Source organism: Python bivittatus, unplaced genomic scaffold (genome assembly GCF_059951505.1).
Source record: "Python bivittatus isolate LINGU-HERP-01145 unplaced genomic scaffold, Pbiv_v1 ctg000580_np1212, whole genome shotgun sequence".
NCBI lineage: Eukaryota > Metazoa > Chordata > Lepidosauria > Squamata > Pythonidae > Python > Python bivittatus.
This window is the reverse complement of record NW_028277087.1, coordinates 2,007,134-2,028,529: the sequence shown is the minus strand read 5'-3', so window position 1 is coordinate 2,028,529 and position 21,396 is coordinate 2,007,134. Positions and strand designations below refer to the sequence as shown.

Sequence of the window (21,396 nt, the reverse complement as noted above, 5' to 3'; positions counted from 1 at the left end):
ATAAAATCGGGTGCAGTCACATGATGCCTCGCTTAATGACTGCACCGCTTAACAATGAATTTTCCAGTCCCTATTGTGGTCGTAAAGCAAGGGCCACCTGTACCACTTTAATTATAAGGTTATAGTAACAGAATCTTGCAAGTCTGAATGTGCTTCCCCCCTCGCTTCCTTTATCTTCATGAGAACTAGGGAGTGGCCTATCTAAGACACTTTCTCAAATTACATTTCTGGTTTAGTCTCAGATTTCTTTTATCTGCCTGTTTTCTTGGTTGAGGCTCTTCCTCCTGTTCCTCAAGGTTGTTTCTTCTACCGATTACAACCTTCCATAAAGCAGTAATGTATTTTCAGTCTTCTGAAAACTGACCTGCTCAATTTTGGTTACAAAACCAGTTCTGTTCATTTGAGAGAAGCATCTCACCATCCTTGTTCATGGGAACTGTTCTTGGGAACAGAAGTTTTTGGTTGGTTGGTTGGTTGGTTTTTTCAAATACAGGTGATATCATTAAGGCATAACATGAGCAGATCATCTTCAAAGTTTATGCTTCCTGCTTTGATGGGTCCACAGATTCTAACCCTTCTCTTCTTTGCTGGCTTTGAACAGAGGACCAGTTGCCTCCTGGGTTCCCCGCTATTGACATGGGCCCTCAGCTGAAGGTGGTGGAACGTACGCGGACAGCTACGATGCTATGTGCGGCTAGCGGGAACCCAGATCCAGAGATAACTTGGTTTAAAGATTTCTTGCCTGTTGACCCCAGTGCTAGCAATGGAAGAATCAAGCAGTTGAGATCAGGTAAGGTATATGGGACATATCCTGTCCTTTCTTTCTCTCTCATGGGTTGACTTTTACAAAGGTGTTTCTGCTGTTATTCTCAAGATTCTGGCAAAGGTTGATCTTTTACACAACATGGTTTCCAGAAGCGTTTATTATTGTGGGCATACATTGATCATCCTGGTCGCTTCACCCACACTCTGATGCATACCCACTTTTCTTGCAGGTCTTAAACCCTTTTGGGAGGGTTTGCAGCTCCATAGAGATTAAGGCAAATAATAGTACAATTTTGGGGACAGAAGAAAAACTGGGACAAGCTCATATTGCACCTGAGTTTATGATGTGCATGACAGATGTCCATTCTGCTGTGCCCTTTCTTCAGGTGGATCTCCTTGTCCTCTCTGTTTAAATATCTTTTTTTTTTCCACTGCCAATGAGATCAGCCTGAACTTCATATTAGAAAAAACAAAAAGCAAATTAATTTCGAAACAGCTTCAGGCATCAGGAAAAAGAAGCCGTTGTGGTGAACCCGAGTTCCCTAACCAAAGCTGCTGGTTCTCCACCAGGACCAGCCTCAGCCTTGGCGCCTGCACGGTTGCCCCAATTTTATTTGTTTTCCAACCCTTTAATTAAAGAGAAGCAAGCTGTGAAGCAAAGCGCCAGCCCACCACATTATTTTTATGTCCAAGAATGTCTCTGAGCTTATTATGGGCTCCGTTAACATGTTTACAAAATAAAAACACCAGACAAGGGCAACCCAGGATTTGCTTAGGAACTGGGCTCCCTTTTCTGGAAATAAGAGTTTGAGATAGTGGAAGGACATGGAGAAGAGGTTACATGGTCCAGAGATAGAAGGACGCGTAAGAAAAAGACCCAAAATATCCAGCCTTGATTTTGTTTAGGGTAAGAAGGGACAGAGAGAAATTCACACAGGCTTTCGAGATTTGGTTAGTCTACGTTACTCCAATAAAATAGCTTTCCTAGAATTCATGTGGTGTCTCTTTCTTAATCTGCCCTTCTTTGAAGGGCTGACACCACATATTTCATCCTATAAATAAGTCTCATAAAGAAATTGCACCAAAAAGGGGATTAAGAAGTCATCTTCTTCTACGGATCTTCGAGCATTGTTGGAATGAGGACAATGCTGGCCTTCTTTAGTGCCCCAAGGTTCGTCTTCTGAGACTTGATCCTTAAAGAAGGCCAAACAAGTTGAGCTGTCTGAGTGTGTCTGTGAATGTGCAGGTATGCAATGAATCTTATATTGCTACTGAGCAGAAAAACTCAAGGAGTATATCTATAGTACACAGTGAACGAATTTCACACTCACTTGTACTTCCTCTGGGCAAACAAGGACTCCTTTAGGAAGGGAGCTTCTACGTTCACATGTCCCCATCCTGCCATCCTTCAGGTCTGTGGGATTGTAACTCCCCGAATTCTAGAAGTGCAGTCCCAACAAGCTGGGGTATTATGGGAAATGCAGTCCCAACCGATTGTGGGATTGTGGGAGTTGCAGTCCCAACAGATCAGGGGATTCTGGAAATTGCAGTCCCAACATATATGAACGTTAGAGATGGCAGCTCTAACCATTCCCAGACTACATATCCCAAGATCCTTTGGGGGACACTTGTAGCAATGAAAGCCACCCAGAAGAGGCACATCGTTGTCTACAGACGCACCAACGATTCCTCTGTCTCTCTGCCACCCAGCCACCCACCTGAAATGCGATGGGTCCTCTTTGCCCAGTGGAAGTGAGTCCTGGCCAATGTGGAGTCGCATGTGAGCCTTTGAGAAAGGGCAGAATGGCCTTCCTTAACCAGCTTAGCTGTCCCTTTGCCTTCCAGCCCTGGCATGGTGCCCTTCTGGGTGGGATGCATCTGGCAACGGGGCTCCCACTTCACCATTTCCTGCTGGTTGGAGGCTGGTTTGGAAAGCCAGAGAGAAAGAGGAAAGCAGCAAATTCTGAATAAAAGCAGCTCATTCCAGTGGATCTTGGTGTTCAAGCATTGCCTCCATCCATCTACTCAGCAGTTCACTTCCAACTTTGCTTTCCATTTGATGTTCACTCTTTGGCAATCTGTTGTGTTTCCTTTTGGTGTCTTCTTCATGTGTATTTTGTGTCCCTGCATACTGGTGTGTGGTGCCTCGGTGCATGTTTCAGTTTGGATAGCTCTTTTTTCTGACACTGAAGTTTCCTTGATCTTCCTTTAATACCATTAATAGTATAACATTTGCTTCCCCACAGGGAACTTTAGGTATGAGTTCCCTTGTTTGCAGATCAAGCAGGCTCATAAAGAGGACGTGTCAAGCAAAGCATTTGCCTTCTATCAAAGGAAAATATTGAGTAAATTAAATCTATCAGGCAGAGGCAATGTTATGAAGTCTGTAGGGAGGGATGGCCTGACTCCTTCAAAAAAGCAGAATTTTACATCTGGATGCAAAGTAACCGAGTGTGCATTACCAGTTGGTCCTCGTGGTTATAACGTATCTGGATTTGCTTGTCAAAAGGAAGCCTGACTCAATTTAAATGGCTGTGCTGTATTGCCTTGATTATACACCCTCCTGGTTCCTGAAACTTTCTTCAGGCATGGCACCGACCTTTTGAAGCATCGCTGTAAAGCTGCGTTTATTGTTTCTGTTCTCCCCTGGTAAGAAGAGGAAAGCTGACATAGAAGTCCCCTCATTTATGCTGAGGTGGACAGTTGAGTCCAATGCTAGTTGTCTCCAGAGGCTCGAGAAGAATCTTTTCCAGACTTCCTTGAAATTCCTTGAATTCTGAATTCAGGACTTTTTGTAGGGGAAGTTCTACTATTGGAAGGAAGGAAGGAAGGAAGGAAGGAAGGAAGGAAGGAAGGAAGGAAGGAAGGGAGGGAGGGAGGGAGGGAGGGGAGGGGAGGGAGGGGAGGGGAGGAAGGAAGGAAATGGAAAAAGAGAAAGGGAGGGAGGGAGGGAGGGAGGGAGGAAGGAAGGAAGGAAGGAAGGAAGGAAGGAAGGAAGGAAGGAAGGAAGGAAGGAAGGAAGGAAGGAAGGGGAGAAAGAAGAAGGAAGGAAAAAGGAAGGGAGGAAGGAAAGGGAGAAAGGGAGGGAAGGGAAGGAGGGAGGGCAGGAAAGAAGATAGATCTAGGAAGTCAGACAGTTCTCCAGGGCTGTTTATACTAGTGGTATGAAAAAATGCAGAAGGTGGATCAGTGGGATTGTGGTGCTGGTGTGAACCAGCCCCAAGATGCAATTGTGCAGGCTTCTTCCGAGAACAGCGTTCCCAGCTTAGCTTAAGCAAAGATCCGAAAGATGGGGAGGGGGCTCTTTATGCTGCAGGAACAAGGGAGAGAGAAGGAAGATCTGGGGTTGTGAGGTTCTTCTCGGTTTAGGACAGTGTTTCTCAACCTTGGCAACTTTAAGACAGATGGACTTCAACCTTCCACCTGTCTTAAAGCTGCCAAGGTTGAGAAACGCTGGTTTAGGAAATGCCATTTTGAACCACCCCTCCCTCAAAGCAGCAGCCTGCCATCCCTTCCACCCCTGCCTTGACAACTTTGACTCTTGGGATTTCTGGAAAGTTGTCAACAGCTAATTGGTGTCCTCCTTCTTGCCTGGTACAAAATCCGTGGGTTGCTTTCGATGGTGGCTTGAGGGGAATCATTTATTCCTCCCGCCCACGCCGTTCTCCACACTGTCCAACTCCTCCTCCGGCATTTTGAACTCAGCCCGGTCTGCCCTGTGAGTCCAGCAAGTGTGTGAAAGGAGTTCAGGTCCAGGAAAGCGTGTTTTTTCCACCTTCTCCAAGAAACTCCGATATGTCGGTTGGGGCAAATTGCTCCATTTTTCAAAAAGGCCCGTTCCTTCGCTGTCTGCCAAAGGCTCACACTCACTTCCAGGCCATTCTAAACCGTGTGAACGAACGGTTCAACTCGGCCGGGAGCAGCTTCCGACATTCCTGTTTAAATTTCCCCTTTTTTCAGGCTAAAATGTTGCTTGAGCTTAAGAGAAGGTTAAGTGACTTAGTAGGCCAGACCTCCATCTGCTTGCAAAAAGGTTCCAGATGCAAAGACAGAACTTCTGTAGTTTGCAGCTGAGAATAACCTGAGTCAGGGATGTTGGAATTTCAGGAATGATAGCCCAATATATTTGGAAGGCATGCATGCAGTCTGCTGTTACCTGTTAGATGTTGCTGAATTAGAAAAAAACAGCGTTTCAATGTACGTCTGATGTCTCTATCTTGCCATGGCTGCAGTCGGAGGTCATAAACCAGATGAAGTGGCATTGCCCGGTTGAGATTGCCTGGGCTTGGAAGCTAAGCTGGGTCAGGCTTGGTGGTCCTTGGATGGGAGACCACCAGGATGGCACAGCCTATGGTGGCCACAGAAACAACCTGGATGTGTCCATGAAATCACCAGGAGCTGATCTTGACTTTTAAAAGTCTTTGCTATTAAGCAGCGCTAAAGTTGTGGTGGTTTAAATGAGGTTGCTTACAGTATTTGCACAATTGCGCAAAGTAAAAGGAATGAGACAAGGGTGAATGGCAGGAGCCAGGGTCCTTCATCAGCTGCCGGAGACCAAATTCTGTGCTATGAAATCTAGAACGAGTCCCTTTTTATTGCTTCCTTTATTTAGAAGCATTGCACACCACCCACTCTCTTAACACACAGCCAGGGATCAGCACCTTGCTGATCTCAACAGGTGAAGATCAGGCTGGCTTAAGGCTTAGAAGGGTCACCACCAGAAAAGACCTGGGTTGCAGGCTAGATTGGAAAATTGAAAAATCATCTTAGAAGAGGATGACAACTCGCTTCCATTTTATAGCCAAGGAGCCTCCATAGGTCTGTCAATATGGTTACGAGGAGTTGAGCTTGGCTCAAAGAAAGCTGTGCTTCACTTTACAGGTAGTCCTCGCTTAGTGACCATTTGACATTACAACGGTTGAAAAATAAAACAGCTTTGCAACCAGTCCTCACATTTACAAAGTCACAGTCCCGCAGTCACATGATCACCATTCGTGTACTTCGCAACTGGCTTCCAACAAGCAGTCAATGGAGAAGCCAGCGGTAAAATTGCAAGTCGCAGTCACGTGACGTCGCACTTAACAGCTGGGGTGATTCACTTAACGACCAAAGTGGTAGTGAGGTCATAACCCTGTGGCGGTCACATGATGTTTCACTTAGTGACCGTGATGCTTAGCAACAGAGTTGCCGGTTCCAATTGTAGTTGCTAAGTGAGGACTACCTGTACTCCTTAAATGGCTGAAGGTCACTCACAGAGCTCCAGTGAGAATCCTCAAAAACAACATGAGAAGCGGAACGGATTAAACTCCATACTTTGAAACCTTTAAAAAGCCCGGATATCAATATTTAATTTCATGTTTACATTGCCATTGCTCTCGGCTGCAGCTGGAAGTCATATCTGGCTTCCATTTTAATTTCCCACAATGCCCCCCTGAAGGGCAGCCTTGGGGCATTGTGGGAAAATAAAGCAACAGCCACTAGCCATCCAACACACACACCCCAGTCATCAAAAGGGACCCTCCAGTGACCCCGGGCACTTGGTAGTTGTGGGTCAGGACTGTTTTTGTTCATGTTTTTCAAAACGGCGGTGGAGGTGAAGGATTATTTTGAGAGCTTCTCCAAGATGGCTTTAGAAAAAAGGTCTTTCCAAGACTGGTTCTGTGAAGCAATGACTGTTTGCATTTCTGAAGGGAGTGATGTCTCCCTGCTGCTCGATGGGAAGCTTTAAGGATTTTATTCTTCGTAGGCAGACTTGGGAAGAAGAAAACGAAAAACCTAAAGCTATTACGGAGTGAATTTTTGCATCTCATAAATCCATCCCTTTGCAAACCGCTCCACGGGAGAACCATTAGCACGGAGGGAGAGAGTGAGAAAAATGCATATTCCATAACAAAATCGCCACGTGAGCCCCAAAGATTCATTTTTAGAGGATGCTTCCCGTTGCATCTCTCCATGAGTCCCCGGCCCCCCCGTCCTCCTTTTACGGAGACTCCTATCAAAGGAGCATTGCGAATGTGAAACGCTTTGAGCTCCAAGCGACCCAGTTTGAGTTCGAAACCCGTTTCGGGCTCCAGACGGCTTGCTTCAGCCACGCCAGAAGGGTTTTGAGTTCAAACGTGGCCCGTTTCCCGTGTCCCAAACGGTTGGAGCAGCCTCTTTCCAACTCAGAGCAACCGTTCTGTGCGTTTTGCACATCTTGGATCCAGAGCTTTTCAGAAGCAAGTGTAAAATGTGCCTTCAAAACTCAACCCAGCTAACAGCTTGGGGAATTGTTGTCTAAACTCCTGTTATAATACAGTCTGTGTTTCTACCCATTCTGTGGTATGTATTTTATGTATGTGTTTTTCGTTTTTCGTTGTACTTTCCTTTTAAAGTAACTGGCTTATAACAACCGTCTCCTTCATATTTTTTTTTTCTGTTTCCTTTTCATTTTGTTACCTTCAGATACCTTTGGTAAGTGTGGTTTCTGTTTAAATAAATCAATTCTCCTTTTACAAATAAAATTAACAAAGCCAAGCCAGCTGCCGCCCAGATCTTCCCTGTCCCAGATCTTCCCACCCCTTGAACTAATTCTGTCTTAATGGCTTTTTCCTCAAAGGCATGCTGTTCCGTTACTAACGCCTTATTTCCGTAGGTTTATCTTGCCCGGTTGAACTAACTCACAATGGGGTATTGCAGGCTGTCAAAAACGACTCTTTTCAGTCTCATGAATCTTACGCCCATTTCAGTTAACTGAAGCTTGAAAGCTCTATCTGCATTTGCACAAACTTTCCGGCATTGGACAGATCCTGCTTGTTTTTGGAAAACCTGGAATTCCCCAGTTCCTCCATAGCTTGGCCTCTAAAATTGCTCTCTCTCTTGTTTCGATTTTGCCTCTGCGAACTGAACTGGGGCTTGGAGTTTCACATCTCATAGAAACGGGTTAAGAACTTTCTGAAATTCAGCCTGGTTTGCAGCGAAGGGATGTGAATAGAAACAAATCCCGTATTTTAAAGTTTCGCTTTAGGGAGCCCTCCGGAGGCTGAGCGTACAGCAATCCCGCCGGGTGGGTGGGATGAAAATATTTCTCCTGCTTTTCTCATTTTTGGAGGATTTTTTTTTTTAAGGCAAAACCATAGTTGGACATGGGGCGTTTCAAATGGGGCATGCTTTGCTCGCCCCCTCCTTAACCCCTTGCGAGCAGCGAGAGGACAAAGCAGAAGAAGCAGAAATGGTGATCGGAAATGGCTTTGCACAATTCTGGGGTGGAAACTCCCTAGTTTTCCTCCTACCCCCTTTGCTTGGGGATTTTCAGTTCCTGGGAGCCCTTCCTTAATTTAAGGGACGCCGACTTCTTTCTGAATGCAAAAGGGCCATACACAGACGCTGCATTTAAATAAAACTATTAAATATTCTGACACTTATAACGCACCGTTTTCTGACGGGACCGGAGCAGACGCCCTACTTTGAGGGCAACGCGGCAGCAGGAGATCCAACTCCTGTTTCCCGGGGGGGATTCCATCGGCAGATGCCATGGACCGTCTTCCCCTGGTTACCATGGAGACCAAACCTCCGTTCATCTCTCGGATGCACTTCCCGGATCTCGTCCGCATTCTGCTCCCCATCAAGGGCTTCGTGGGACGGGCACGATCTGCTTTTGGAATTTCAGAGCAGCCCAAAGCCCTGTTGGGGACGAAGCGGAGTGGAGCGTGTCTCTGAGCATGAACAGAGGGCATTGCACCCCTTCCTTGCCAGAAGAGATGCTGGTTTAGAAAGCACCATGCTGGCTTTGTAGACAGACTTCAACTCCCATTATTTCTTGCAAACGTGGCCTAAGGTTAAGAGAGGAATGGGGGACCTTTGGCTGATTTTACACATTTCAAACATTTGGGAAGGTGGCAGCGCCTGGAAGACCTTGTCTAGCTCTGGAAGCTAAGCAGGGTTGGGTGTGGTTATTACTTGGAGGGGAGACCAGCAGGACAAGGAAACTGAAGAACATTTCCGGAAGAAAACTTTAGAGCTTAGCTTGGTAGGAAAATTCAGGAGGGACTTGGAGAAGCGATTGCTCCATCCAGGTAGAAGGAAGGGTGAGAAAGAAACTCAGGGTAACCCTGCCTTGATTTTCTTTAGTATAAGGCAGGGAGAAACTCAGAGAGCCTTTCAAGATCCTGTTATTCTCCCCTGCTGTCATAAAGCAGCATTCCTGCAGTCCGTGCCTCTTGCCCTGGCCTACCTCGCAGGGCTGATAAAAACCACATGGATGACACTGTGAGTTGAGCTTGACTCAGAAGAGACTTCATTTTTGTGCAGCTCGAGAGCTAGACTGACTTTATTGAAAAACTAAGCAGAGGCCTGGCTCGCCTTGGGATGGGAGGCCACCAGGAAGTCCTTCCGCTGTAGGCTACACTGGGAAATTGAAAAAAGATCCTGGAAAATGGCAACAGCAAGCTCCCTTCCTAGCATTGCAACCAAAATGACACATTTTCACCCGTGAAGATATCAACTCGCAGGAAACTTTAGTTTTAATCTTTTTACGGATGTTTTCCGCTCTGATCTGCCTGCTGCTCGGGAGCAAAGACCTTGTTGGAAAGAGGAGAAAAGGGAATCCGGAGCCCCTTTATTTTAGCTCTGGGCCAAGATGTTGTAGGTTTCAGCCCTGCCCTCTCTAAATTACTTCTGAACTGTGGTCCTTGACCGAATAACAGACGTTGGCCTTGCTGTACATTTTCAGCAGAGCCCTTAAAAAACGCGTTTGAGGAAATATCAGGGTGTGGGCCAGCTTCTTTCTCACCCCAATTTGGCAAAGCAAAAACTCTTTGAGTTCTTTAGATGTGAAACTCCAACAAGGGAGGAAAAAATCTACCATCTGTGCCCTGTTCTCCCAGCCCTACCCTGTCCCCTCCTGGTCTCCCTCATCAAGGAAGATGATAGTAGTAGTAGTAGTTGTAGTAGTAGTAGTAATAATAATAATAATAATAATAATAATAATAATAATAATAATATAATAGACTTAAGGCAATTAATGGGCTGTTTTCATTTAGCTGTACCCTCAGGCAACCAGCCATTGCGAGGGAGGGTCAACAAAGTCAAGATGGCTGCTGCACTTGCCATCTTGACTTTTTTGACTCCCTCCCTCTCCCCAGACACCCCCAGCCTTCGACTTTGCTAATTTCCCCACTTGGATTCCTAAAAAGGAACCCTAGGACAGACTTTAGAAAAAGAATGAACGTAGACCGTTGCAGGTGTTCCACAACGTGAAGCATTTGCCTTCACAACAACCTTGTAGGGTAGTTCACCGTGATCAGTGCTGACTAAGACCAACCCCAGTTTGTGGTACCTTGGTCTCTCCTGCGTCCCGTTCAACCACCCTGCTAAAACATTCCTCGGGGTGCTGTTTGATAAAGGCAGGTTCGCTTTACAACAGAACAGGGCTATAGCAAAGCTGTAATGCAGTGTTGTCCAAACTTGGCCACTTTAAGATGAGTGGACTTCAACTCCCAGAATTCCCCAGCCAGCATGGCTGGCTGGGGAATTCTGGGAGTTGAAGTCCACTCATCTTAAAGTGGCCAAGTTTGGACAACACTGCTGTAATGGCTTTGCAGATGGTAGGCTTTGCTTCCTGGCATCGGGGCACGGTTTTGCCCACGTGGCGGGGGCAGAGACCAGGCTCAAGAGGTTGCCTGACCATCCTTCTGCGTGTCCCGCTAGCGATGCTCCCCCTTTGGGGCGCAAGGCCCCGAGGCCCCAGAGACCTTCCACCGGGTCGCCCAGAATCATTTGCCACAAGGATCATTTGGGGATCCCCGTTTTCCCTCCATCTCCTTGCCTGGATGAGATGCTTGGGGTCTCGGATCATTCGTTCCTGTTGGGGGGAGGAAGAAAAAATCACTGGGTAGGGAGGAACCCAGTAAAATGGACTTAATCACGATGCAGCCCAAGAGACCATTCCTCACCCCAGTCGCCCCTTACCCTTTTCTAAAACATTCCAGATTTGAGTCACAGATGGCAGATATTTTTTTCCACTTTGACTTTTTTTCCCTTTTCTTTTTTGGAGGCAGAAAGATCTGTCTGAGGGCGTCCTGTTTCTACCGAATAAACCGCTCCTCTTCCTCTCTCATTTTCTTGCTCTTTAAAAATCCCCCAGCTGCTCCTTCACAGTAGCTAGTCCAAATTAACATGGCCCCCTTTCCCTCCCCCTCGCCTACCGTCCTTGCTCCGACACACTAACAAGCCCTGCTTTTATTAACCTGAACCAGTTGCCTTAACTAGACGCTAACCTCTTTCTCTAGATGATGTTTTTAACCTCTGCTTTAATTAGTCACGAAATCTAACTAGATCCTTAACCAGCTTTAACCACATAACCTCTTTCCCACTCAACGGATGGTAACTAATCAGAAAGAATAATCACATCGTTTTTTATCCCAGATCCTGAAAATGGTGCATTTGATGTAGCGTGGAAGGAGGGGGTGTTGGAGGAATGAAAGAGGCAAAATTGAAGGGAAAAAATTGCTGGGAAAAAAACCTTTTGGTGTTAGCCTCGCTTCTCCTGCGGATATCATTCCTAAGTTTTGGCAAGTCACACAACGGAGGATGTTTAAAAATATTTGCACGGGCCGCAGAGAATTAAACCGTTCCTGCGCTGCCCGGGGAATCTGAATCCAGAAGCGCGTTCATGAAATCCTTTGCTTTGTTTTCAGGATTGGGGTCAAACCCTCGAGAATTTTACAAAATATATCTCTTGACTGAGAAATACACCTTGGAAAGCCAGTGGGGGAAAGGACAAGCGTGGTGGTTTCCAGGCGAGGAATTTGATTTCCCACGGGCGGGAGGGCAGAACCAAGCTGAACTGCAGTCTGCGCCACGCTGTGGAAAGAAAAAAAAAACAGAAGTTCTGGTCATGTGCAGAGTGCCTTCCTTTCCCAAGAAGCTGCTTAGGTTGGCTTGGACAGCTGCCTTATACCAGATCACGGTGTTCTTCAACCTAGGTCAGTGTTTCTCAACCTCAGCAACTTGGAGATGTGTGGACTTCAACTCCCAGAATTCTCCAGCCAGCTGTGCTGGCTGGGGAATTCTGGGAGTTGAAGTCCACACATCTTCAAGTCGTTGAGGTTGAGAAACACTGACCTAGGCGATGCTACGCTAGAGGACGGCTTTTTCTCTGACCCTTTTAAAAAGTAGGTGGAGGCACCTGCTAGCAAACACTGGGCCCTTTCACCACGTCTTTTCCATGCTGTTCTTTCGGGAACACGGAGGACTCGCCTGCGTCCTGCCAGTTGCAAAGGGTCCTTCCGCAGGTTTCCTGCGTAACAAAGAGACGGAAATCCTACTCCTCCCGGCCCTCCAAATCTCCCATTTTTCCCACGCCCGGGCCCAGAAGCAGAGACAAAGCAGATCCGCTAAGATTCCAGTCCTCATGATTCGGAGCCACGTTCTGGATGGAAAGAGGCCTGGATCTTAAATCTTCTCCCACCCTTTTTTTTTCTTTTTTGCAGCAGCAGCTGAGCAAGATGGGTGGGCGAGGGGCTTCCCTAATGCTCCCTGGCGATGCAAGGGAGGGGCGAATTCCCCCCCCCGGCCTGCCTCCCCCTCGACCAAAGTGTGCATGGGTTTCAAACCATCTCAAACGAAACCCCGCGCCTGGGAAATCGCGCCTCGGAGGAGCCGCCTTAGAAACAGGCCGCCACCCACCCAGGGACCCTCCGCCCTTCCCCTTGGGTTCCTTCCTCCCACTGGCTCGTCCTGGGGAAAAAAAAATCCCATTTTCCCCCACTTGTTTTTCACGTCTGTGTTTGTTGTTTTTTTTCTTTCGTTTTCCTTTTCCCTTGCAGAAGGTACTCCGATCCGAGGTAAGAGAACCTTGCTTGTGCCCGAGGGCACACCTGCCCCCTTCCTAAAAACTGTATTTTTCCTCTGGATTATAACCAGTTATCATTCCATGTAGTTGTGTGGTTCGTTCTTTTTCCAGTCGAGAATTGTGTTACCTTGTCCCTGTTGGCAATTTCTTTTCCTGCCTGGTGTCCCATCTCCTGTGCCTTCGATCCTTGACTGTCCCCCATTTCTTTTCTTCTCTGAATTCTGTCTTACTTTCCAGTACACGTATAATATGACTCTCCCTCTCTCTCTCTATATATATATATGTATATATATGGGGTTCCTTATTGTAAATTGTCCTTTCGTCTTGCTGGGTGGACTGAGGCACCACTTGCGAAGGGATGGAAGACTTCCTGAATTTCTGGCCCATTTGCAATTTATGGCCCTGCGGGTTTAAAAGCTGGTCTCTTGGAGGCCCGGAAGGGCTGTAAACATGCCTGTTTTTTTGGTCTGGGTATCTAAGAATAACTCTTCTTCACATTCCGCCAAGATGACAAGTGTTAATTTGACACAGCTCTGCAGTCCAGGACACAGAAAGTGGGAAATTTTTAATGAAATCGCAGTGGTACTTTCTGGTGTGAAAAAGAACAGGAGAAAAATCTCCCCTGGAAACATGAGAGACATGCAGAAGCAGAACAAAGGCTGGCTTTTTTTAAATCCAGAAGCCAATTTCTCATGTCGTCCAACAGACACCCCAGGAACCCTCTCGGCCACAGACATAGACTTCTCTGAAGATGGAGAATTTATTTAGCTACCTTGCTAAGTAGCTGAGAATCAACCCTATCCTAATTCGGAGGGTCTGAATGCTAAATCTTGAAGGCAAGCAGCAAAAGATTATTTCTGTCTCTTCTTTCCCAGAGAGGAATAGACTTCCCTGCAGGAAAGAAAAAGGGTGAACGGGCCTTTTGCTCTGATCCAGCAGGGCTCTTCCTAGGTAGTTTCGTTAAGATAGCAACATGGAGCCTCCATGCATAGGGGCAGTCAACCTTGGATTGTGATGGATCCTGATGACAAGGAACCTGGAAAGCTTCATGGTGGGCTGGTGGAGTTTCCATGACTGGCAACTGTGGAGGGAAGAGGGAATGGCCTTGAGGGACAGGAGGAAGAACCGCTGCTAAGGCAATGGACAGAAAAAGGAAACCGGACTCCAGGGCAGGACTGTAACATATGCAAGTGATCCTCACTATGTCACACAAAGATAAAGGGAGGAAGGGGGAGGCACATTCATATTTTGTTACTATAACTTTACAATAAAGGTAATACTGGTCTGCACCAGTGTTTCTCAACCTTGGCAACTTTAAGAGGTGTGGACTTCAACTCCCAGAATTCCCCAGCCAGCATGGCTGGCTGGGGAATTCTGGGAGTTGAAGTCCACACCTCTTAAAGTTGCCAAGGTTGAGAAACACTGGAAGGCTTTGGTTTCCTTGTCCGGTTTATCTTGAAGGGCTGACACAATCATTCATTAGTTAAATTAAATAAATGAGAGAGATACTGGGTCTGATCCAGCCTACCTTTCTTGACCTCCTTAGCCAGGAGGGGATGGCTCTGGAAAATCCAGACCAGAAGCTGGAGGGAGAATGGAATAAAAGCCCAGGGTTTGGCAGATCTTTCCTTGGAGAGGGGACGTTGCCATCTTCTGATTTTGCTGGCGCCGAGGAAAAAGCGACCTTCTTAACCAGCTCCATGAAAGCCTTATAGCAATCTGTAGACTCCGGTTTGGTTCATGTTCACCTTGTTTAGTTTTGGGGCGTTTTTTGCTTGGAGGTGTGGTGCAAACCCAACCTGGCAGCTTGAATCACCCCAGAAAAGTGTCCTGTGAAGGTGGCTATTTGGGGCAGGAACGGAAAGTGCAGACAGCTAAACAGGAACAACTATGTTGGGCCGCAGGAAAGAGTTGAGCGCAGGAACAAATTGTACGTTTGGAGAATTAGAGCCGATTCCCCCTTTTGCGCCCCGCTCTGCCCTCTGCCAACGATTAACATATTTCTTGGCATCTCCTCTTTCCTTTCTGTCCTCTTGTCTCACCCCGTGCCAGGCGGCCTTCAGATCGAAAGCAGCGAGGAGACGGACCAGGGTAAATATGAGTGCGTCGCCAGCAACAGCGCAGGAGTGCGCTATTCGTCGCCCGCCAACCTATACGTGAGAGGTAGGGAGCGCCGTGACTCACAAGAATGGCAAATGTGACCTGCGCCCGCCCCTACACGCATGCACGCCAACCCGCCAGTGTCCTTCGTGAGCTTTTTCTTGCCTTTTTACCAGACCGAAGAAGTGGGGTTGGACTCATCTCTCATGGGGAGGAAACTCACACCATGATCCAGAGAGGGCTGGAGGAGGGAGAACCAAACTCTGTGAAAATTGGCCATCATGGACAGAAGGAGGACTGTCTAATAAGACCATGTTCAAGGAGAATGTGGGATACTGGATAGACAGCCCAGAATGGGCAGCTTTCTTAAGCCGGGGCCATCCCCAGCAATTTGGGGCAGGATTGTCCTTAGGCGGGTTTGGGAAGGAGAGAACCACAGACGTGGACACCTCCGACTGAAGCTCTCAGTGCCAAGAGCTTCTTCAAAGATGATCCTGCTCCACCTTAGACGAGGTGCCAATGTTCAGTCTGGGGGCTGAACCTCTCTGCGTTTCAACTCTGAACGTTGTTACTAAAGTCCTGTAGGAAGGTTCACTTGGAAATAGGTGAAGAATGCAGGTCCTGTCTCCAGCACCCGCTTAGACCATGGTGAACCCACCCAGATGCCTCACCTTGGAAGACAGGGAGCGCATCTCACCAGGAGAGAGCAGAGGTTTCACTGACTTCCTCCTTCACAAGGACATTATCCAGGGTCAAGGAAGAGCCACGCTGGTGTAAACTCGGTTCTAAACAGTTGGCCTTTCTTTGAACGCAGATAACTCGCTAGAAGAGTTTTCTCCATTTTGTTGGTGCCTTCCGGTTTTCTTGGGGGCACAATTGAGACTTCCCTCCCAGGGGACGGGTGCCCCTTGGCAGAAGGCGGCATTTGCCTGTCTAGGAACGAATCTGCTGGATTTGAAACCCAGACTGCCCCCTCTTCCTTCCCACTCCTTTGTTTCCTTGAGACTTGACCTCCCTGCCTTTTCTTCCAAAAGATATAGGCTAGATTTACAGTGTTTCTCAACCTTGTTGAGAAAGTTGGAGTGACTTGCTCCGTGCAAAGGCTAAAACAAGATTGGCCTTTTTAATTTATTTTTGCCAGAAGGACCAGGCGGATCCCACCCCGGGCGAAATGCAAAGGGTTGATGCTGGTGTTCTGAACTAGGCTCAGCCTAAAGTGAAGGTGCTGGAGGATCCCAAGACTTGGGCCAGCCCTGCTATCGGGCAAAGTAAAACATCCCCTCCAGAAGCAGAAAGAAAGTGTTGAAATAGGGCCACTCCGCTGGACTTCCAGCTTCCCAGCCAGCGAGCCTGCTCCATTCCTACTTCTTCCCAAGAGTTGGATCTCCCACAGAGGAGGCTCTGTATCCCAAGGGTGCAATACATTGCAAGTTCATTGGTTCACCTTCTGGACATGACATTTGGGTAGCAGAAGGTTGAGCTGGCTCTGATTAAAGCCGCTGAGAGCCTAAGACGCCTGCCTCCCTTTTGCAAGGCGCCTTGCGAGCCCAACAGAAAAGTGCCCAGCCCTTCCCTAACCAAGATTTTGCTTTCAAAATACTCACCAGCAGTAAGCTAGAGATGGACCTAAGATGCAAGATGGGCAGGTTGTTGAGAATATGTGGAAGAGCAGTGGCTTTGCCTTCCTCTAGCCTACCAAAAAGCAGAACCACGCATTTCCAACAGTTTAACTGGCAGCTTCCATTCCCATCTAAACCGGATCGGTGCATTTCCCCAGCACGGACCTACCTCTTTGAATCTGGCTGAATGTCTCCCCTCATTTTTTTTTTTAAAGTAGGGGTGTTTTTAGAAGTTCCAATAGCTTTTTGTTTCCCCCCCTTCAAAAAGACACAAGCTACTGCTTGCTATGTAGAAGACAAACCAGCAGTTTGATGGGCTGCTAAATGTTTTAAAAATCACGGCCGGCCACAATGAAGTTGTCGGGGGCTTCGGTGTTTACCCATAAGTAGCCTTTGCCTTCAGATCACTGGTTCAGAAGTCATTCCAGCAAATGTCACTTTTTCCTCCTGATTTTTTTCCCCTTCCCTTCCCTTTGCATCTATGCCCAATTTTGAAAGAACTGCATTTGTTACGGTTTATTGTCGTGATAATATGGACTTATATATTGTTTCTGTAACTTATGTCTGTTTGGAGTTCGGGGTTAATGCCCAAAAGGATGAGATGTAGTTTCTGGTGCAAATCTTCATGACTTCTCTCCCCTGATGACAGTCTCTGAAGTCTTAAGAATGAGCCGGGGGGTAATTTGAATTCTGGAATGGAGAAATTTCCCGCTGCAGAAAATGCTGGGTTGTAAAGCTGCCCTGAAATCTTGACCAGAAATTTTTTTAAAAATCCTATGAGAATTCACACTTGGTGGGTGTAGCGGGACCTAGTGGCGCCGTACAAGGATTACAGGTGTTTGAGCGCTAACAAGTGTGAATGAGAAATTAACTGCTCCAAACTTAACTGGGCAAGTTAAACCAGCACACCACACCCTGCCTGTGCAAATTAACTCAAAAACCAGTTCGATCCGAATCCCTATTCTAAAAGGCAGGGGGTTGTGGAGATGGTCACCCCAGTTTAAAACGGGGACCTATTTCCGCTAAGCGAGCTCTAGCTGACATGCATGTTGCTTTGGGTTGGTATCTCCCAAAGGATCGATTTCTTTTAGGGGGGGTGGAAAAGGGCCAGATATGACAGCTGGGGTGGGCGGGGGACTTCTATGCCTTGTTTTTCCCTCTTCGTTGTCGCTGCACTCAAAAAGTCTTGACGTTTTTCTAATTGTTTCTCCCCTAACTTGCTTGTTTTTTCTAATGACTTTCGGGGTTTGTTTTGGGGGGAGGGAATAGGAGCGCAAGTGTTCATTTCCTTTCCCTTTGGGGCTTTTCTTTTAACAGCAAAAGGGGCCTGGTTCCTCCCCTCCCCTTTTCTTTTTCTGTAAGTTTGTGCGGGGAAGAAGAGTCAAAGGTATGGGTGTTCGAAGCATGTCCACATGGGTGCTAGGCTCCCCCGCCCCACCCCTTCCTGTCCAGTTTGGCAAGATGGGGCTAATCCAAACGTACGGAAAATTGCATTCTCCTCCCCCCTCCAAAGAATTTGTCTTGGGTTGGAATTCGAGGGTCCGCCTTCCCCCCAGGCTGGAATTTTTGCTAGCTCTGCCAGATTTGGCGGCTCCATTGCAAGGCACGGTTTACAGCCACGGTCCCATCCTGGCTTCCGGGGTGCGGCTCCCAAACCCATGAGGACATGCCTTGAAGGGGTCTCAGGATCTTACTGGCCCCTGCTGAGACCGGTGCCTTAAATATTTTGGAGGACTGCGGAAGAGATCTAACCAACGGTGAGGACCCCGCGGTGATGGTGGTGGGAGCCAGGCTGGGTGCCCCGCTCTGCTTGTTCATCTTTCTTTCCTTCCGCCACAGGGGGATGGCCCCATGGTGATGTGGGGGAGAAGGGGTGGGCCATCCAGGGCCGCCGGGGGGACTTCTGAGTTCTTGGGAGGGGGCTCCTCTGAACGGGCACGGTGCCACCCCGAGCCCTCTTTCCACGAGGCGCCCCCTCCCCAGAGACCTTAAGCGTTCCCGGGCCCTCTTCTCGGTGGCCCTGATGGTTCGGAACGAAAAGGGACGTATTTGAGATTTTTTTAAAAGTTTTTTTTTTCCAATTAATTTTTTTTTAAGTTAAAGACGGAAAGAAAGAGAAAGCGATCGATTTGCAGTTGCCAGGCTTGAAGGCCTTTTTTTACTCTCTCTGTGTTTCCCCTATTTTTTCTCTTCTCATGTCATTGTGTTCCGCATCAAACCCCTTTAACATCCCTCAGAGCTACGAGAAGGTTGGTGTGGTTTTTTTTCTTTTTTACTTTCTTTACCCACATTTTTACATTTCTTAAAGAGAGAAGTATATATCGATATCTATATCTATCTTTTTTTTGTTTTAAATAAATAAATAAATAAATAAATAAATAAATAAAGCGCTATATATGACAAATATATTTTTAAAAAAAAGAAAAGAAAAATTGAAAAAAAAAAAAAGAGAGAGAGAGAGAGAAAGAGAGAAAGCAAGAAATCTCGGTAGATCAAAAGATGGCGAGCGAGATCGGCTCGTTCTCGGGTCTCGCCGGAGATGAGTTGAGTTGCATTGTGGGCCTCTCTCTGCATCCTTTGGTAATGTTGCTGCGTTATGTGCACCTTTCTGTCGTCCTATTTATCTTGCCGTATGGACATTTGGGCTTGATGCATGATAGGAGAATGTTAACAATGATCTTTGCATGCTGGTCTTTTTCGGTTTTATATTTGGTTTTTTGGCTTCGGTTCTTTTATTTTTAAAATTTTTACTTTGGGGGGGTTGGTTTGGTTTCAGTTTTTCCAATTGTGTGTGTGTGTGTCTCTCTCTCTATATATACATTTTTACTTTTTACTTTTTACCAAAAGAAGATATTTTGTGTTTTGTTTTTCAGTGGGTTTTCCCCTCCAATTTATCCCTTCCTAGTTCTCGATTTGTTTGTTTATTTTTTGCTTTTGGTTTTTTTTTCTCTCTCTCTTTTTTTTTTTAATGCGTTGATTTTGATTTTTGATTTTTTGATGTTTTGAGTTGGTTCTGCTATGCTGCAATTTATTCCAAATGCATTGTGAAAAAAAGCCAGTGTTCCTGCTTCTCTTCCCCCCTCCAATTCTACCCTGTTTCCCATTCCTTTGATAACTTAAATTATCTGCAACGCAGAATAACAAACATCACACAGCTCTAAATGCCTGCTTCCTGAATTCAACGCAAGACGTATAGCACACAGGCGGCTCGGCACCTGGTGGGGTTCCCTGAACTGAGTCCGGGGAGTGGGAAGTGTGTTTTAGGAACACCGAAAAGGGGGCCGTTTGCCCAGCTGACTAACCTCCAGGAGGCTAAATTCAGTCCCAAACAGAGCTGGTCCTGCATTGCATTGTATTCACTCCATCAGTATGTTCTGTTGGGGCAACACCGAACCAGGGGGAAGACTTTCCCTGTCTGGTCCTCCATGAAACAGAGCTGAACACACAGAATGTCAGGGACTGCAGGCCTCTCTCGAGCAGAACTCTATGGCAGCCAAGGCGGGGCAGCACTCCCAGACCCTGATTGGCTGCTGCTTCCTTCCTCCCTGACCAATGGGAAGGAGGTAGCAAGTGGGATGAAGCCTTGCCAGAACCCTCTTGTTGCAAGGGCTCATGGGATACTAGGCAAAGGAAGGAGAGGTGGCAGTAGAAACGAATGCAATAAATACATAAGTTTGCAAGTCCCCACATTGTGGCTTTTGATGCCGTCCGTGGCACTGGGTGCTCAGAGCACTTAGCAAGGATGATTTGACTGGGTTAGCGACTGACTGGGTTAAGCATGTTCTGGAAAGAAATCCACAGCGTATTTATATTATTGCACGAATTCTTTGTTCATGCGATCCGTTTGACCCCGGCAGTCCTGATAGGCTTTCTGTGTTGGTTGCTTTGGAATCTGGTGGCGAGACGGGTGGCCGTACAAATCAAAGTTCGGTGACCACTTTAACAGTCAGGAGCGGTACATTAGCAAAGCGATAATAAGAAATGCGTATATTGGTCCTATTTCTGCAACACGGTTGCTGCGATCACACCACTCCACTGTGGTTTGGCTAACTGCTTTTTTAGATAAACCATGGTTTGGCTAATAAAGGTTTCGTAGATAAATCATGGTTTAGCTAACCCTGCGTTTGTGGAGAAACAGTAGTTGCCTGGATTCACCCCCACCACCTAAGCCATAAACTCTGGTTTGCCAAGCCACACTAGGGCTGCGTTTACACCACACTGAAGACACAAACGGGGCACAGCCCATGTCTGTTTCCGTAAAAAAAGCTTGCCCCACAAGCACGGCCGGTCATTTTTTTCCCCTCCCCAACATGAATTTCCGTTCCAGTGAGAACAAACCACAGTTTAGGCTGGCCGTCTGCATGCATTTGTGTGAAATGTGCGGACAGCGCCTTGCTTCCGTTTACCACTAGAGTAGAAGAGCCCGTTTCTGAGCAAAGAAGGGAGAAGTTGCCATCTCTTCTTGAAACGCATCATTGAAATTATGGCTTTCTTTTTTTTTTAAGGATGTCAGAATTTGAGTAAAATTTCCATGCAAAACAAAACCGCTTCTGTTGAAACTAGGAAAGGCGCTGTTAAATCATGGTGTGGAGATTTTTGGAATAATTCTTCTGGCAGGCCTTAAAATTCTGATTCCCTCAGGAGTGTCTGCAGGGCGTGGACCTGCACAAAACACGAGGGAGCTTCGATTGCATCATCAAGGCCACCGTCTTGACTTTTTTGACCTTGCCCTGTGGATACTCTTGGATGTAATCCTAATGAGAGAATACTTGCAGGGTTTCATTTAGGTCACACTGCGCATCCACAGGAAAGGCTTCTAACAAGGGATTGGCAGAAGACAAATCCTCTTTTTTCTGTTCAAAGGGGTAGGAAGACATAACTGCATCTTGTGCCGCATTAGAGAGATCTTTGACGCCCATCTTCAATCACCCATTGCTCAGAGAGGGAACATAAATAAATGAACTGGCCTCAACCAGGGGGTGATTTTAAGGGCCAAAGTGACAGGTTAATGGATTCCACCAGTTTTGCTCTGTGCTCCAGAAACTCTAGCTCCTGAACATACACAGAGTACCTTTCCTT

The 21,396-nt window shown here is 46.9% G+C and overlaps 1 protein-coding gene across 7 annotated transcripts in view; it reads left to right on the top strand.

The window, feature by feature from the left end:
* Positions 1-21,396, top strand: part of PTPRS (protein tyrosine phosphatase receptor type S) — a 220,860-nt gene that overhangs the window by 99,723 nt on the left and 99,741 nt on the right. For all 7 annotated transcript variants that reach the window (XM_088149347.1, XM_088149346.1, XM_088149345.1 and 4 more), the window contains exons 5-6: positions 602-790; positions 14,651-14,761. In XM_088149347.1, coding sequence (XP_088005473.1) covers positions 602-790; positions 14,651-14,761 — 300 coding nt within the window. The remainder of the gene's footprint in view (positions 1-601; positions 791-14,650; positions 14,762-21,396) is intronic.